Source organism: Choloepus didactylus, chromosome 19 (genome assembly GCF_015220235.1).
Source record: "Choloepus didactylus isolate mChoDid1 chromosome 19, mChoDid1.pri, whole genome shotgun sequence".
Lineage (NCBI taxonomy): Eukaryota > Metazoa > Chordata > Mammalia > Pilosa > Megalonychidae > Choloepus > Choloepus didactylus.
In genome coordinates, this window is record NC_051325.1 from 48,506,508 (window position 1) to 48,524,900 (window position 18,393).

At 54.9% G+C, this 18,393-nt stretch overlaps 2 protein-coding genes across 3 annotated transcripts in view; one reads left to right on the forward strand and one right to left on the reverse strand.

Moving 5' to 3' along the window:
- Positions 1-1,954: 1,954 nt before the first annotated feature.
- KCNK15 (potassium two pore domain channel subfamily K member 15) lies at positions 1,955-6,512 on the forward strand. Its single transcript, XM_037812167.1, has 2 exons — positions 1,955-2,246; positions 5,666-6,512. Exons 1-2 carry the CDS (start codon positions 1,964-1,966, stop codon positions 6,370-6,372), a joined length of 990 nt encoding a protein of 329 aa, XP_037668095.1. The 5' UTR covers positions 1,955-1,963; the 3' UTR covers positions 6,373-6,512.
- Positions 6,513-7,344: 832 nt separating this feature from the next.
- Positions 7,345-18,393, reverse strand: part of RIMS4 (regulating synaptic membrane exocytosis 4) — a 59,168-nt gene continuing 48,119 nt past the window's right edge. For both annotated transcript variants that reach the window (XM_037812165.1, XM_037812166.1), the window contains exons 3-6: positions 15,237-15,349; positions 14,790-14,891; positions 14,035-14,174; positions 7,345-11,955 (exon numbers count right to left, since the gene is read on the reverse strand). In XM_037812165.1, the coding sequence (XP_037668093.1) occupies positions 11,737-11,955; positions 14,035-14,174; positions 14,790-14,891; positions 15,237-15,349 (574 nt within the window). In that variant the 3' untranslated portion in view covers positions 7,345-11,736. The remainder of the gene's footprint in view (positions 11,956-14,034; positions 14,175-14,789; positions 14,892-15,236; positions 15,350-18,393) is intronic.

Consider the following 18,393-nt stretch of genomic DNA (forward strand, 5'->3'; position numbering starts at 1 on the left):
AAGCCGGCAGGAGCACAGAAGAAGGTCACAGAGAGAAGGAAGCAGGAAAGATGTCCCAATAAAGTCGAGGGCTGAAGAGTGAATGGGGGTGGGGGTGGGGGTTGGGTCATTAAAGGCATTTACACATGCACAGTGCTTCAACTAGAGCCTGGCACCCCACCCCGCCCCAGGCGCTCAGTAACGTGGGCTGTTGAGTGGGATGGGAGAGGACTGTTGCAGGCAAAGCAAGAGTTTTATGCAAGGAGCTGAAAGTTTAGTGTGCCTGGAGCAAAATCTGCAAAGGAACTGTGGGCAGAGGAGCTGGAGCAGTCACTGGGGGGTGGACGAGGCACGCCAGGGCGGCAGCAGAGCACTGAGAAGGCAGGGTGCCCAGACAACTGCAGAAGGAGGAAGGCCCCTGAGAGAAGCTGCCGGCTGCTCTGCCCAGAGCTTCCATGCAGCCCCACTCAGGATACTGAAAAAATTGTCATCTTGGTGCCAGGAGGTGGAAGTAGATTACTTAGGGAGTGAGGTCAGTGGAAGGCTCCCCCAAGCACCCCACTGCTCAGGTCAAACACCCAGGACTCGTCAGCCAGTCCTGTTGCTCCATATATTAGGGTACTGCTAGCTGTGGTAATAGACTGACCCCCATATTTCAGTGGCTTAATGTAACAGAAGTTCAAAATGGGGTTTCTGAAGGGTGTGTGGCTTTGCAATGAGTCATTTAGGTACCCAGGCTCCTTTCACTTGCGGCAGTGTTGAAGGATGGGGTGTGGGTTGTATGGGCCAGGTCAGGAAGCGGCAGTCATTGCTTCTGCCCACATTCCATTGCTACAGCTTGGTCACATGGTCACTCCTAAGTACAAGGGAGGCTGGGAAATGTGGTCTAGCAGAGGCCCGGCTCCATCTCCGGGAAATATCTCAGATCCACCCAGCTATCTCCATCTCCAATGCGGTTCTCCTAGCCCAAGCCATCCTCAGCACTCATTAGATCACGACAGTTTCCTAACTGGCCTCCCACCTTTTCCACAAGAGAGCCAGATGTTCTTTTTTACAAAAAAGGAATCAAATCAATGTTGTTTTTTTTTTTTCTGCTTGCAACCTTTCCATGGTTTCCAATAGCACTGAAGAATAAAGCTCCTGGCCTGCAAGACACTGAGGTGTCCCTGCCTAACTCTCCATCTTCCTTCTACTTCCCCCACCCCAATTTTCTTGGCTCCAGCCACACGGGCTGTCTTGTTCCTGGCTGCCAAGCCAGGCTCGTTTCTGCTGAAAAGACTCGCACTTGCTGCCTGGAAGCTCTCTCCCCAATCACTCTTTGGAGAGGCCTTCCCTGTCTGCCCTCCTTAGCTGGCAGGACCCATCACACCCAAGAAACTATGTTTTCCTTCTTCATCACACTTGACATAAAGTCTCTTTTTGTTTGTTTGAACAGGTGTCACTGGCTCACCTTCTCTACACCAGAAGTCTTCTTTGCACCCATTGGTGCTTGGTAATGTTTGTTGGGAGACTGGCTCACAGAGTGAATGAATGACTTGCCCCAAGTCACAGGTCCAGTTAGTGGTGGAGACAGAAAGCAGACCTGGGCTTTGTGCTCTGCCCTCACCCCGCTGTCACTGCAGACACATTAGCCCCAGAGCGCCACCAGGTAAACAAAGGCAGATGTGTGGTAGGGGAAGGGTTTGTCAGGGAAGCAGCAGCTGGATAAACCCCCAACGAGCCCCTCCTGCCACCACTCTAAAACTGTTCCCCGCTGAGGCCCCGCCTCTGGGTCCCTGACAACCGCCGCAGCCCTCACGGTCCTTGCGCGTGGGTCCCGGTCGCTGGAGTGGGCGGAGCTGGCGGCCGCCGCGCGGGCTGCCGAGGGAGCGGGCGCTGGGCGCGCTGCACGGTCCCCGCGCTGGCCGTCGGGGCGCATGGACCCGGCTGGGGCCGCGGCGTCCCCCGCGGCCCGGAGCCCGCGAGAGGGGCCGGGGGCGCCGCCATGAGGAAGCAGAGCGTGCGCACGGCCGCGCTCATCCTGTGCATCCTGTCGTACCTGCTGGTGGGCGCCGCGGTCTTCGACGCGCTCGAGTCGGAGGAGGAGAGCGGCCGCAAGCGGCTGCTGGCCCAGAAGCGGAGCGAGTTCCGGAGGAAGTACGGCTTCTCGGCCGAGGACTACCGCGAGCTGGAGCGCCTGGCGCTGCAGGCCGAGCCGCACCGCGCCGGCCGCCAGTGGAAGTTCGCCGGCTCCTTCTACTTCGCCATCACGGTCATCACGACCATCGGTGAGCGGGCCCCGGGCGCCTCCCCACCGCGTCCGCTCCATCCGCCCGGCCCGGCCCGGGTGCCTCTGGGTTTGAATCCCACCTCTGCCCCTCCCTAGCCGAGTGACCTTGGACGAGTGTTTCAGCCCACCGAGCCTCCCTTGCATCTTCCTGTCGAATGGGGATCCCGGTCCATTCAGACAGGGCTGGGCGGAGACAGTAACTCGTTTCCCGAGAGGCTGGCAGGCAAGTGGCTGGAGCTGCTTCTTTGCCCAGCTGCATCACACTAGCTGTGTGACTTCAAACAAGTTGCTTAACGTTTCTGAGCTTCCGTTTTCTCCTCTGTGAAATAGGGGTGCTAATAGGCCCGATCTCAGGGCTGTGATGGGAACCCAGGAGATAATAGATGCAGAGGGTTTAGCACAGAGGCAGACACATAGAAAGCACTAAAAAAAAAAAGAAAAAAAAAGGATTTTTGCATTATTATAATTATTGTTCTATTGCTGTATGGAAGCTGGGACTTAATGTGTCTTAATGCTGTATGGCCAGTGCCTCAAGTATAGTAGATGCTGGGTAAATATTTGTTGAAGGAATGACTGATTACCACGAGCTTTGGACCTCACCCTCGGGGATCCAGAGCAATTCATCTGCAGCGTCTGGACCGCCAGCCGTTACCATGGCTACCGTCTGGCTGGTACCTATGGAGCCTAAGCCCTGGGAAGCAGGAAGCAGGAAGCAGGAGAAGCAGCTCTGCAGGCCTCTCAGCTGGGTGCCAGCCTCTCCCCAGGCCCCAGCTGCGAAGATCTAGGGGCCCCTTAGACTCAGACCACCACCCTTGAAGCCCGCGTCTTGGAGAAAGTTTCTCTTTCAGTGAACGTGAGCTGCGGGGTTAGCCTTGGAGTTAAAAGCACGATCCCGCAGTTACACAGACCTGAGTTCTGCTCTCACCTCTGCTGCCTCCTGCCTTCTCCTCTGATTGTTCCTCTCTGAGCCCTGGTTTCCCCAACTGCAAAATGCAATTGTTCCTACCCTACCGGGTGGTTGCCAGGTTTAAATGAGGTCAAGCATGTAAAATACCTGGCACAATGCCTGAGACTAAATAGGCACCATTATTAATATTGATTAGTAATAATGATAATTCATTATTTTCCAAATGTGAGTCCAACCCTTTTGCCCCCTCCTGCTTGCATCTAGCTTTATTTTCACAGACAGCCAATTCTGTGTGCCTAGGGCAAGAGGGAGAAGGAGCATTGGCATAGGGATGATTCCCAAATCCCAGGGAAAGGCATGGTCATGAATGGAATGTAATCTCCTTTCCACTCCCACTACATGGTGGGAGATTTGGGGAGAGTAGAACTTTTCAGAGGTATGCTGCCCCAAGAATGAGAGAGCTGGTTGCACAGAGAGCACAAATGGCTACCAGGTTTTCAAAAACAGACAGAACTTATGTGCAGTAAAGCCGGAGGTCCTGGAGTCATTCAGCCTGTAAGGGAACCCCCTTAGCAGGAAGCTCCATAGAGACAACCCCACTGGACTGTGTGCTCCAGAGAGCAGAGATGTGACTGTTTTTACTTTACCCCTACTATCAGAATCTGTCATGTGATGAGTACTCAGTATACACTCTACCTAATTTTGCAGAAGGATTTGCAGTTTGCTTCCTTGCTTCCCTCTCAACTCAGCCAGGACACCTTTGCTCTCTCCGGTTGAGTACCTTCCTGTCACTGTGCCAGTAGTGTGGGACCCATCCACCCCTTTTCCCTCCCACAACCCCACCCCCCAAATCTTTGGTGGCTTCCCAGCTAGGTTTGGCCTCCTCTCCTCTAGTATGCATCTGGGAGCTTGGGAAAGAGACTGAGTGAAAATAGGAGGAGTTTTGCATTTTCTGCCCACCCGGGGATACCAGACTTGCTGTGTGGTCCAGGCTGCGTAAACCAGTGTGGCAGCCAGCCAGGTGCCAGGACCCAGGTGCCCTGAGAGGCAATGGAGGATAGTGGTTAAAGCCCAGGCCCTGTGACCTTGGACAGCTTCCTCCCATTTGAACCTAATTTCCTCATGTGTAAAATAATAATAATTATTATCACATATAGTCACTGGGAGGGTTAAATAAAATAATCCATGCTTAGTTACCATTATTCATTTCAGTCTCTGCAAAACCTTGACATAGCCCCCAAAGAGCTGGAAACAGCACTTCCTGACCTCTCATTCCCAAAGAGGTTCCTCTCACACCCCACATCCCCTTCAGATTTAATTCAACAAACATTGGAGCCCATAGTCTGTGCCAGACTCCGTGCAAGGCACTCTTGCCCGGGGACACAGAGAAGTGACGAGCCTGGTCTCTGCCCTCGAGGAGCTTACAGTCTAGTGGTGGACAGAGCCCCCCAAATAATTGATAGAGGCAAACTGATAGGGCCATGCAATGGAAATGTGGAAGTGGAGCAATAAATCTTAAAAAAACTTTATTGTGAATACATTTTATATGCATACAGTAAACACTTCACAGGGTATGAAAGGGTATAGAGTGAAAAGAAAGTCTCCCTCTCAGGCTGCCCCCCACCAAAAAATTCCTCTCCTTGGATCAAATACAGTTACCAGTCTCTTGTGTATCCTTCTAGATACATTGTCTATATATTCCTTTAAAACATGCACACACACACAGTGTTATATATAGCATTACACATACTGTTTTGCCTCTGCCTCTTGCTTTTTGCACTTAATATATCTTGGAGATCTTTACATATCAGTCTCTAATGAGTTTTATCATCTTTTTCATGGCTGTATAGTAGGGTTTCTCCACACTTTGTGCTGACTGGATTACCCTCTATTGCAGGGGCTGGTCCTGGGCATTGTAGGATGTTTAGCAGCATTCCCAGCCCCTACCTCTCTAGATGCCAGTTGCAACCTCCCCAGCTGTGACAACCAAAAATGTCTCCACACCTTGCCACATGTCCCCTGGGGGATGAAATTGCCCCCAACTGAGACCCACTCCTGTGTAGTATTCCATTTTTGGATGTCTCCATCTAGCCCCACCAAATTCTATGCCCCGGTATTAACCCCTCCCCCAACCCCAGCACTTGCCAACCACGGATCTGTCTTCTGTCCCTATAGTTTCCAGAATGTCATATGAATGCAACCAGGCAGTGTGTTGAGTTGAGCGCCTTTCATTCCGAACAATGATTTGCGGTCCAGCCTTGCTGTGCACAACCACAGTTCCTTTCTATTGCTGAAAAGCATCCCACTGTTTATTCATTTCCCAGCTGAGGGACATTTAGGATGTTTAGAATTTGGGACGATTACTAATAGCCATGCAAGGTTGTAGAGCCGGCGTGGTTAGAACTAGGTTTTGGGAGTCTCTCGGGCTTTGGGGGCTGGAAGGCTGCCGGCGAGATTGTCATTAGCTGGAGCTGGGCGCTCACCCCCTCCTCTCCGCTCTCCCTGCACAGGGTACGGCCACGCCGCGCCGGGCACGGACTCGGGCAAGGTCTTCTGCATGTTCTATGCGCTCCTGGGCATCCCGCTGACGCTCGTCACCTTCCAGAGCCTGGGCGAGCGGCTGAACGCGCTGGTGCGGCGCCTCCTGCTGGCGGCCAAGCGCTGTCTGGGCCTGCGGCGGCCGCGCGTGTCCACGGAGAACATGGTCGTGGCCGGGCTGCTGGTGTGCACGGCCACCCTGGCCCTCGGGGCCGCCGCCTTCGCGCACTTCGAGGGTTGGACCTTCTTCCACGCCTACTACTATTGCTTCATCACCCTCACCACCATCGGCTTCGGCGACTTCGTGGCGCTGCAGAGCGACGAGGCGCTGCAAAGCAAGCCACCCTACGTGGCTTTCAGCTTCCTCTACATCCTGTTGGGGCTCACGGTCATCGGCGCCTTCCTCAACCTGGTAGTGCTGCGCTTCCTCGCGGCCAGCGCCGACGCGCCCCAGCGCGCTGCCCGCCGCGCCAGGCCGCTCCGCTTGGGGGCGCCGGAGAGCCGCGGCCGCGCCCCGCCCCGCCGCGCAGCCCGCCCCGGCTGCTCCACCTCCGTCTCCTACCGCATCCACCAGCTGGAGAGATGGGCCCGCGACAATCTGGGCTTCTCCCCTCCCTCCAGTCCTGCGGGCGTGGGCGACAGGGCAGGCAGGCTCCCAGCCCGGCGGAAGTCCATCTGAGAGCCCCACCCCGGCCAATGGGCGAGCCTGGAATGGAGGGTCTGGGTTCGGCTGCCAGTGCACTCTCCCCTGAGCGTGACGAGCTTGAGGGACTGTGGCCTCAGTGCAGTTTTCGGTTACCAGCCGTTTCTCATTCCCTTCTGTGGCTGCCCCCCTCCCCCTCTCCAAAAATATATTTAAGTGGCATCACAAGCACAAGCGAGACTCCAAAGTCACCCTGTAGGTGCAAATCCCAGTAGTCTGAATTGTTTTAGGAAAGCATGGCCACACCAGCCACCTAGAGGCCCTCCGCACACCCACACCACTGGCTGGCCCTCCAGAGTGGAAACAGATGGCTGCTGTGTGAAGAGGCTTGTTTTCCACGTTGTAGGGGAAGAGTCCTAGCAACGAGGCCAGATGCCCACACTGGGGGAAGTGTACAGAACACACAGGGACCGGAAGGGACAGTCTCCCGTCTGCCATGGACTGGTGGGCAAATCCTGCACTATGCCCGTGATCTCTCATTCTGTCTGGCATGTAGAGTGCAATCAATTGGCCAGTGTGTAAGCGAAGCAACACCCCTGCCCCCTCTTACAGCAGATGCTCTTTGTCCCCAGCCAGCCCTGCTACAGGATGAAGACAATCTTCTTGCCACCCACTTTGAGGTCTCTGGAGCTCAGCTGGATGCAGCCCGGGCAGTTGAATGAAACTTCTACTGGCAGCCGTGAGATCTGGGTAGCATCCCAGCCCTGCCCCTCACCAGCAGTGTGGCCCTGGAGAATCTCAGCCCCTCCCTGGCACTCAGTTCCCACACCTGTACAATGACTAGGGACTGCAGGTCCATCCAGAACTTACTCCCTCCTGTGCATCTCCAGCAGGGCTGTCTGGGGCATCCTGGCATTGCCGAGCACTCAGCTCCTTAAAACACCAACCGTCTTCGGCTTCCCAGGTAGAATTTTCTCAACACAAAGTAAGAGCAAGGCAGGTTGGAAAAGCCAAAAACTTTAATTTTCAACATGAGCTACATGGTCATGAACACAATGCAACGTGACCCACTCTAGCCCGGGGCCCCGGAAACCCACCCTCACCAAAGGCCCGGGCAGCTCCTGTTCCCAGAAAGGGAACGCAGAAAAGGTGGATGGATGGGGATCACTCCCCATGCTGCCTGTGAGCCCTGTTCCTGCCCTCCTGCTGCCCCCTCAGGAGGCAGTCAGAGTGCAAGGGCTCCAGATGTGATGCTGAGGCCCCGGGTTCAAGTCCCCACTCTGCCCTCACAGAAGCTGTGAATAAAATGGACACCCTTGGCCCACCTCAGGGGGTGTATGAGTCAGATGAGCTCATGGACATGGAAGCTTTCCATCCCCTCAGAGGTGCTGCTCTACAGACACGGGGCCCTCCCCAAGGACCTCGAGAGTCACTGCGGGAATTCTGGGAGTGGGGGGCTCAGTCCCCTGGGCCTGGCACAGTGCTGCTCTCAATAAATAAATGCAGGTGACCTTGCCTGACGCAACAGCTGTGCCTCCAAAGGGAGGGGGACCCAAGGCTGCTTCTGAACACTGAGCTGCGCCCCGGAGCTCCCTGGTTTACGGGACCGGATGGGGAGCCAGCTTGCAAAGTGCACAACCACCCCCTACGTTAGCCAGTTTACCTCCTGGTGCAGAAGAGCGAGCTCTGAAATGGGATGGAGGAGAACTGAGCTCTGGTCCTGCAAGCACCTTCCCCTCCAGAACCTCAGCTTCCATCTCTTTAAATGGGGGTGATAACACAGGCGCCCCACCTTGTGAAGGTCAAAGGGCACGCTCGAGGTAAAAAGCACTTTGAAAACACAAAGTTTGAAAAGCTCTACAGGAAGGCCAGGTGTTATTACATCCAAAGGTTTGGGTGTGGATTTCCTTAAGTTGGGGTGTACCACAGCTGCGCCCACTCCCTCACAGCCCAGGCAGGAAGTAGCACTTCTGCATTCTCTCTCCCATTGGTCCTGGAACCATGCTGCCCCCTCCATGGGCGTCCCCACCCAGCAGCAAGGGCTGGACCAGATCCCGCACACCCTCACGCAGCTGGGCCACATCCCCAGGTGAGCTGTCTCCATGGCAACGTTCTCCTCCAAACCCAGGCCTAGAACGTGAATTACTGGCTCTCACAGCAGGAACCAAGCAGGGCTGTGAGGCCCAGGGCTGTGCACAATAGATATTCCCAAGAAATGGTCTCCCAACCAGGAGAGAAGGAAGCCAGACAAAGCCCCCAGCGCTGCCTCCATCACTCATTTGCTAAGAGGTCTGGGGCAAGCCACTTCCTGTGTCTGGGCCTCAGTTTTCCTAACCTCTCAGATGGGCTACCATTTGCCCTCCCCATCTTTTGGGGAGGCTCCAAAGAGAGAATGGAGAAGGAAGTGCTGTGGGAAGTGGCAGCTCATGTTGCCTGGCTCCAGCTCAGCCTCTGCTGGGAGAGGGAGACCCAGGCTGAGGCGGGTACCACTGAACTCACAGGTGACCCCAGGGGCAGCTCTTCCCTCACGCCGGCCCTGGTCTGTAAAATGGGTCACTAAATGGTCCCAAAGGCCCTTTCCCTTTAGTATGAAAAGGGGATTCTGGAGAAGGAAAATGGAGATGGCACTTTTCCCAGTACCTGACGTGTGACCTCTGGCCAGAGACAGAAAGAATCACCCCCTGGAGACTCCAGCCCACCCCAAGGCCCTCAACCACCCTCCTCTCTGTTCTTGCCCCTCATGGTGGAATCTGAGCTGCTGGCAAAGGATCAGACAGCAGCAGAGACAGAAGGGGTCTGAAGGTTCCCCCAAAATAACGATGAAAATAGTCACCCCCTCCCCAAAGCCCCATCCCTGGTAAGGACAGACGGTGGTTTCCACGCCAAATGGTCAGAGCCCCTTTGAAGGGGGGCACGGTGCTCACAAAACAAGGATACAAATGAACAGGGCTCCAGCCCCCATCCCACCCCTCCAGGAGGTGAGCCGAGATTTCACAGAACAAACAAGAAAACCACTGGGGGGGCCCTCGCTGACCACCCCCAGGATGTTGTTATTGCTTTGGAGCTCACTCGCTCTCTGGCCCAGGCCAGAGGAGGGCCAAGCCTGTGCCCAGCCTCTCCCCCTCTGGTTGGGACAGCCAGGCTTTGGCCGCCTTTGAAAAGCTGCCCCTGAACAACCAGAGCAGGGAAGCTTGGAGAGGGAGGGTGCTCTCCTGGCTCAAAATATTCCCAATGGCGAGTAATAAATGAGCAGCAGAGAAATCACACTGGTTAAAAAAACATGGAGGAGGGGCCGGCTTGGCCTTAGAGGCGAGTCCACCCAGTGCCCTGCCCTCCCTGGGCTTCTCCGGCAGGTTCCCAGGACAGGACCTCCCATAACTGGTCTTCAGGCCTCAACCTGGGAAGGGCACACCCCAAGGCCCGGCCTCCCTGCATCCCAGACATCTGTGCTCCCTGCTTTACCCTCTGCACAGATCAAGGCCCCACAGCACCTCAGGCAGCCCTGAAGATTTGGATCCAGAGGCACCTCTATCTCCCTTTCCCACTGCAGCACAAGGCGGCTCCATGGTGGCGAGATAATGCGTCCAGAATGTTAAGGGACGCCCAGGCTCAGCCTGGCTGAGGGGGAGCGAGGGTTTCCAGGTGGCAGGAGCAGCCTGGACAATAGCCTGGAGTGGGACCTGGAGAAGAGCCAAGCACAGCCAAGCGTCCTCCAAGGACACCTACACCCTCTCATGGAGTCCAGGGCCCTCGCCCCCTATGCCCCCACTGAGGCCCAGCAACCCCCAGCAATGCTAAATAAACCCAGTCCCAAGGATAATAAATCAGAACATCTGAGTATAATGGCAGCCCCAGCTACAACCCTACAGGGGACAGGGGAGGGGTGGGGGGAGGCAGAGGGGCTGCCCCGGTCTGGGAGCAGGCCAGCAAGGAGACAGGGGCTCCTGGAATGTATTTTGTCTCCTCTCCACCCCCGACCTGGGACTTTGTAATGACTACGTATGAGCTAAGGTCAGGCCCCAGGGCTGGAAATGCTAACTACCCAGCTAGCCTGGACTACACCCTACACAGCAGGCACCGGGTAAGGAGGGGTAGTGGGCCGCTGGGGGCCTCCCAGGGGGGTGGCAGGAATGTGCTTCTATAAAGAGGGACCGGCCTACATCCTCTCCAGCATGCAAAAGGGCTCCTGCAGGCCCCAGGAAGGGCTGGGCCGGGAAGGCAGCGACCCAGGCCTGCTGGAGAAGGAATCCCCAATTCGTGCTTTCATACACCTCTCTCTCTCTCACGCCTACTACCATCTTTCCTTGAGCCAAGATAACTGAAGCAGTGGGTTCTGCCGTTGGTACAGGACGGTTTGTTAAAAAGACTAAAATAGGAGAGTTCTACCCCTCCCAGACCCTCTGACCTGAGGAGGCAGAAGAGTAGACAAGATGACCTTTGACCTCATCCAACAAGGTGCAATTCTTCTGTTTGGGAAACCCTCATCTTGGCACCACTAGTCCCAACCCCAGCTTTCTTCAACCTCCCCCTGTGACACAACATCCCCAAAATGCAGAGATGGTAAAGTAATCTGAGCTTGGGGTTCTAGAAAACCAGGGTCCCACAGTTCCTCCCCCACAACAGGTGACAAAGTTCTTTCCAGTCCACCAGCAGTTTAAACTGGCTTGCTGCAGCCCCATGGAGCAAGGCGCCCTGGGGGTCTGCAGTCCCTGCACCAGGCTCCAGACTTCCTTTCCTCCTTTCCTCTGATCCCTGCTGGACCCCGACTCCTACAGCCACCGGAAGAGGGGCAGGCAGGAGGGGATGGACAGATGGACTCAGACAGACTGCGGCAAAGCTCCTTCCACAGACATGCGGAGGGAGGCCTGAGCTCCTCTTCAAGTGGGGGGCTCTGGGCCCCCGGGAGCTGGCTCCGGATCCTTGCAAAGCTGCTCCGTCGGCTCTGGAGCAGGAGTAGCTGCCTGAACCCAGTGCCACAGGAAAGACACTTGCTGGTAATTGGCACCATGGAGATGGCCGGCTGGGTTCTGGACTTGGCTCCAGGCAGCAAGCTTCCAAGGAGGAGAAAAGGGGGGGAGAGGTTGGACAGTGTCTGAGACAGGAGAGTGATTCACTCTGCCACCTCCATTTTTCCTTTTTCCGAATTTCGGCCACATCCACCAGGTCAAGAACCAGCCAAGTCAAAAGCGCAGCCAATCCCACTGGGAGAGGGAAGTTCTCGGGGGTTAGGAGGCAAAGGGGTGAGGAGGGGCCCGAGGGGGGTAGGTCTCCCCTTTCTGCTTCCCCGCTGTGGGGGAGAACCCCGTCCTCCTCTGTCCAGTGTGCCCCTGGGCCTGGGGTCCCAGGTCAGAGCTGGGTGGTCTCCAGGCTGCCTTGGGTAGCCCCTCCCCATCCCTGGCACTAAGATCGCTCGCCGCAGGGCCCCACGGTGCTCTCGAGGGACAACTGGGATGCCTGCCGGAGCAGGGGGCCCGCAGCTGGGTCCACCATGGAGGAGGTGGGGAAGAGCTTGTACCAGCCCACGGCCAGAGTGGTCAAGTCCAGCTCCTCCAGCAGCACCCGGGCCACACCCATGAACTGCTTCCGCTCCATCCGCCCGTAGTTCCCCCACACGATCACCTGCAGGCAAGAGACAAAGCGGCTTGAATCCTGGAAATGCCACCCACACGCCACAAGCCAGAACCTGGGGTCGCCCCCACCCCCAATTCAGCTAGTCCTGTGGATGTGGGTTCTGTCTCCTTAGAATTGCTCAAGTCTGTCCATCTTTTCCTGTCTCTGGTGCCACCACTACTGCCTGCCTGGAAGACTGGCTTCCCTGCCTCCACTCCCGTCCTCTCCATTCTCTCCTCCACCCTGGCCCACTTTTGAATCCAGACCTCAAGGGCTGACTCTACATCCTAAGTCCCCTGACTGTTTGCCCCACAGCTCTCTGCTTTCAGACCCTGGGAAAGCCCTTTACATAAGACAAAGTTTTTTAAAAAGTGGCTGGTACAGTGCACAGTGCTAGCTTCCCTCCTTTTCCAAGACCCTTTTCTGCAGTGTCTTCCCCATTTCTCGGTCAGCACCCTGTCTTTGAGCTCCAGGTGGGCAGAATCTCTGACTGCAGGACCCTTGTCTGCTGTTCTAACTCCATTGCCCTCTAGGAGGGTGGGCTGGCTCACTCGCTCAGTAGAACCTGGTGGTTTAAAGCACAGTCTTTGGAGTCAGATGTACATACATTCAAATCCCAGCTCTGCCATTTACTGGCTGTGTGGCTTTGGGCAAGTCACCTATCCCCACTGAGCCTCAGTGTCCCTGTGTGTGAAAATGAAATCATCCCCACTTAACCAACTTCACAGATGAGGATCAAAGGACCTAAGAGATGTAAGAGCTCACTGTAGGCTGTGAACTGCTCAAGTGTTCAGGGTAAGAGAAAAACAACTTGAGCCAACAATGTTGTTTACTGTGTGCCAGGAACTGTTCTAAGGCTAAACAACTCTGTAGAGTAGGAAACATCATCTCTTTTTGCAGATGTGTAAACTGAGGCTCAGAGAAGTTAAATCACTTGCCCAACTGATCAGTCTTCAATATTCCGTAGGCGCTTCCAGGGCATGCTGGATCTCACCCGTGGTCTGTCCTGCTCTGACACGCGTCAGAGTGCTCAGTAGCAAGGAACCTGCCTTGGATTCCTCGTTCCCCACCCCCTCCACATCCCAGACGGGGACATGCACCGAGGCTTCCCCAAACATGCTCAGGCCAGAATGCATACAGCATTGCCCAGGGGCCATGGGTGGCCCCCAGGTGGCCTTCTGGTTGTTTTAAATTGTACTAGGATGTTGCTAGACTAGGGTTTTTAAATATCATTTTGATAGCGACACCCAGTAAGACTTTTACATCACCCAGCACTCACATGGAATATATAATTGAAGCAAATGCTTCATCAAATAATACCACGCATGGTAAATATTTCCTTTCTTATTCCATTCAATTTTTGTAAAAAATGCTTGTTGAGACCCACTAAATTGATTTCACAACTCACTAACGGATCTCAACTCACAGTCTGAAACACTCTGCTCCAGGCAGGACTTAGTTCTCCAGTTCGGCATGAGCCTCACCATCTCAGCTCCTTCGAACACCCTGGCCCTGCCCTCATTTGCTTTGCCTGCCTGGCTTAGAAGCAAGAAGTTGACGGACAAGACAGAGGTGCCCAAGAAGCAGCTCGGAGGGAGTGGGCGTGCGGCTCCTGCAGGCATTCCAACAGGCCCCCCGCCCACACTCCTGGTGGGCGGCATTTCTAGTTCCAGGCTGGAGTGACCACTAGGACCCTCCTAATGGCCAGGGAGCCAAACACCTCTCTGCGGCCCTCAAGAGCCCCCCAGTCTGTCATCACTGTTTTCCAGGCCAAGCCCTGGCTCCAGAGCTTGTTAGTAATAACAATTAACAATAACAATAAAATTAGTGGTGATGGTGATGGCAGCCATTTGTAGAACATTTACTACAGGCCAAACTTGCCACTGCTTTCCTTATGCAAAGCACACATTTCACCATCGCACTAACGTTACCAGGTCAGGACTTGTTATCATCCTGATTTTACAGATGAAGAAACAGGGTCAAAGCTACGCTATGAGTTGAGGAGCTCAGACCCACCCCAGTGCTCTACTTCCCCCAGGAGGGGCCCTGCAGGGACTTCCCCACCCCTGCCCCTCCAGTGCCCCTCACCTGCAGGACTTTGCCCTGGGGACTCTCGGGAAACAGCAGCACCTGGTTGTACAGCGGGTCCAGGGACTTGCGAGCAACTTTGGTCTTCTTTTTGGCAACGCAGATGCCGTTCTCTAGCAGGTAGGCCTTGATGTAGGCCGCTAGGGACAGAGGCCAGCGGGGGTGAGTTCTGGCTCTGGCCCCTCAGATGATGGCAAAGGGCACAGTAAGGAAAGGCCATCTGCCCACTGCGGAGGACCAAAGTGCCCCCTGGGGTCAGGGAGGTGGCAAAAGGGCAAGTGAGTGAGTGAGGGGTGGGGGAAAGCAGCTGGGTGGGGCCTACTCCACCTCCCCTGGGGTCCTGACCATCTTCCCCCAGCCCCTTGCTCACTCCTGCACTCACCTGTTTCCTCTCTTGGTCCCCAATTCGCTAGCTCCTTCCCTGGCTCACACATCCATTCATCTGCTGACCCCCCCACTCAACATGTTTGCTGGGCACTCTCTGCATGCCAAGTACCCGACTAGGCACTGGGGTGTAACCATAAGCAGGAGATGGCCCCTGCCCTCCAGGATCTCAGGCCAGTGGGGAAGACCAACAAGATCAACAGAAGATCTCACCTGGATCCCAGGACAGTTCCATGTAAGTCACTCGGGTTGGGACAGAGGGGACCCTCACAGTTGGGCCCAACTGTCTCTCTTCCAGACCCCAGACACCCCTCTGGATATTCCGGCCCAACCTCTACCCCAACTCGCAGAGGGGAGGGCAGTTCCCACACCTGGCAGTGTCTTTGAGCCTGGCTTGGCCGTCAGTCCCCGAGCCTGGATGATGTCCACTTCGAGCTGACCATTCCGCTCCTGCAGGCCAATCTCCACGTCCCCTGCAAGAAGCCCCAAGAGATGAGACTGGGGAAATGGCTTAGAAGCTCAATCCTGGACCCAGACCTCCTCTGCTTAGGGAAGACCCCCTCTTGCCCTGATTCCACCCAAAACAAGATCAGAACCAACCCACACACCAAGTGCTCAGGCCCTGCCAAGGTGTGGACTTGGCCCCAGGCAGGGCGCGCAGAGGCTGTAACCAAGGCAGAGGGGAGGGAGGCCTGCTGCCCTCTGGCCGCAGGCCTGCATATTTTGGCTGCTTCCACCTGGGTGGGAGGGGGAGGCGCTCCAAAAAGGGCTTCTGGTGGGAGCCCCCATCCATGTGGAACAGGCCTTGGGGCACTCACCCATTGGTGTGGTGGCCAGGGTCTGGCGGCCCACAAACTGCGCTGGCCCCATACTGCCCAGAAAGTCACTGAACTGGGCGTCAGATGCCAGGCAAACTCCTCCATAGTTGAGGCTGCAAGAAGAAAAGTAGACATAAAACAAACTTTTTCAGGGACCAGACTGGGAATTCTGATGGCTCAAGTGGTAGTCTCCAGAACGCCCCTCATCGCATGCTGATTTCTGTCCACATCCATCACCGAGCCTCAGCCAGACCAAGGTTCCATCTCTCTCTCCCTCCCTCCTTCTTACCACCCTGAAACCTCAGCTCCCACTCCAAAATTCCAGGGCTAAGCTATACATGAATGCTGAGTACCACCTTCCTGTACTCTCCTAACCTCTCCTTGCTAGGATTTAGGTTCCACCTCCATGAAATGGGCATGGTGGGTGGTTGTAAGAATTGGGGAGATGCGGTTTTCGAGTGTCTGGTTCATATGGCTTAGTGTTTTGATATCAAGCATGGTCTGGAGATCAGCAGCATCAGTATCACCTGGGAGCTAACTGAAACAGAATCTCACCACCCCTCAGCTGCTAATCCAGAACTCATATTTTAACGTGAGCCCTAGATTTCAGTTGCACATAAAAGTTTGAGATGCATGTTTGGAATCTGAGGTGTGCATTTGTTGCGACTGCTTGGCTGCCAATATCCACTTCCCTTCCTTTTGTAATGAGACCTTAAATTTCCTTTGGGAGGCCTTTCCCCAGTCCCTGGAGTGGAGGGACCCAGCTCCAGAGGCTGGGCAGGCAGTAGGCTGACCAGTCAGAGCTGTCCTTCCCCTTGGCCACAGTGACTGGCTCAGAGGGGGGTGAGTGGCCCAATTCAGACAAGAATCTGGCCTGGAAGCACTGTCTGAACTGTGGGGAGTGAGAAGTTCTCTTTTCCCAGCAGACTTGAACCTGAGATATGGGGCTGGAATTTCTGGAAGCCATGAACCTAGTTAGAGATCAAGTTGTGATGACATCATGTGAGCTCCTGGATCAAGCTCTACCTGAAACAAATGCATCTTTTTTTCAGTTCATAAATCAACAACAGTAACTAATATTACTATTTTGCTTAAGCCAGTTTCAGTTTTTTTTAACCTTCCCTTCACCTCTCCAAGCCCCACTTCCCCAACTCTAAAGTGGGGGTAATTATGTTCCCATCTCCTGGGTCTGCTGAGTATTAAATGAGATGAGGCACTTAGTACCATGCCTGATGTACTCCTACTGGGGTGAAGAGCAGAGCACTTGCAATCCATTTTTTCACCTGATCTCCACCACACCCCCAGGAGGCTGGTTTTCTACCGTTATCACCATATTCAGATGAGGAAACCGAGGTTCAGAGAGGTGTGTGACTTGCCTAAAGCCACAGCCCTCACAAGGGCGGAGCCAGTGCTTGAACACGATACTTCAAATGCCAGCTGCATGTGTCTTCCCACCTCCGCACGTTCCAGGATTTAACAGCTGACTTTGAGCACACGCTGCCTGGGTGCTGGGGGTGCTCCTCATGGGGGAACCTGCTGGGGCCCCGACCTGGAAGCAGGGGGACCCTCCAAGGGAGGGAGGGATTCTGGCTCCACCTCTGCCTGGGTGCCCCTCCCTGCTCCCTAACTACTCTGCTATTCCACCTCCTCCCAACCTCCTCAGAGAGAATTCAGTCATGGCCCTCTCTTCTGGGCTCCAGCTCTTCCCAGCCCTTCATGGTCTAGAAGCACCTTCTGGTGCCTGAACCAAATCTTTCTGACTGCCACGGAGCCTAACCACTAACTCACAACATCTCACTGTCAGCAAAGGACTCACCCATTTATTCAGCAAATAGCCACAGAAGGATGTTCTCTGATCTAGCCCTCCCTGTGGTCCAGATTAGAAAACTGAGACCCAGAGCAAGGAAAGAGACCCATCTGTGGTCCATCCGATGGCAGCGTTTACAGCTGCACCAGGCCTGATTCAAGTCACCCAAGAGTTTTTGTGCAACTCTATATACACAATTTCAAGCAGGCTGCTAGGGGAGACAAGAGAAGAACCTAAGCACAAAGAACTTACCATTTTACTGAACAAACATGTCGCACCCAAAGAAACAAGTAAAGACAATATGATGTGTATAGCCAGTCCCCCTACTGAGCCACTGCAGGTTGTGGGAGCCCAGGGGCAGACAGAAGAGAGGTCACTGATGGCTGCAGGGACCCAGAACGGGCCAGAAGGGAAAATTTATACTGGGGGCAAAGGATACACAGGGTCCAGGAGACAAGGGAAGGCAGGGGGCAACTATGGAGGGTGGGGCACGGCACAAGCAAATGCTTGGTGGAGAGAGCAGTGGCAGGGGGTAGAGGATGGAAAGGGTAGAAGTGAGGAGGACTGAAGAATCGAGGCTGTGCTGACTCATGGGGGTCGTGAAGGGCAGGACAAGAGTCTGGAATTGATGGTGCTGGTCGCTTTGGGGAAAGAGAGACTCTGGCTTCTGCCCTCCTTGGCGCGAGCTTTGATCCATTAAGCCCTCAGCTGTCTCTTACTCCTATACAGCAAGCCCTGCTCTTTATTTATGACAATGGTGGTGGTGGTGGTGATAGCAGCTTTCACCAAGGAGCCCACAGTGGGTGCCAAGTGCTTCCCCTGTGTCGTCCCATTGCATCCATCAGTAAATATGGAGGGCCTACTAGGCACCAGCACTCGCCTCAGCTCTGGGCCTGTCCTCATGATCTTACATTCTGGAGGAGCCAGAAGCAGGCATGGTTACACCCAGTTGAAGTATAAGGACACCAAGGCTCAGAGAGGTAAAGCTACTTGCTTAGAGTCACACAGTGAAAGGGTGGGAGAGGCAGGATTTTAACAAGGTCTCCCTGATCGTGGAAGACACCTTTTAGGTGGCTGCCCCAGCACACAATCACCTCCCCTTCTCTGGGAATGGGTTCCTGGAAGCCAGGTCTGTGTTTCTGAGTGTGGCAGACTGCTATGTGGCTGCCTTTCCTTCTGGGCAGACAGCCTTGGAACTGGGTATGGCCAACAGTATGTGGGCTGGAGTAATCTGGGCCACTTCCAACACTTCCAGGCCTTCCCATGAAAACCTCCTGCATGCCTCTTCTTCTCTCTTCCTGCTGGGTTGAAGGTTCTGAGGCCCAAGGGATGGCGAAGTCATAAGAAAAA

What these genes read in the sequence shown, in the direction of transcription:
- KCNK15 (XM_037812167.1), top strand. Translation starts at nt 1,964, where the DNA reads ATGAGGAAGCAGAGCGTGCGCACGGCCGCGCTCATCCTGTGCATCCTG. An exon ending in CACGGTCATCACGACCATCG is followed by an intron (nt 2,247 to 5,665) that starts GTGAGCGGGCCC and finishes CTCCCTGCACAG; the next exon opens with GGTACGGCCACGCCGCGCCG.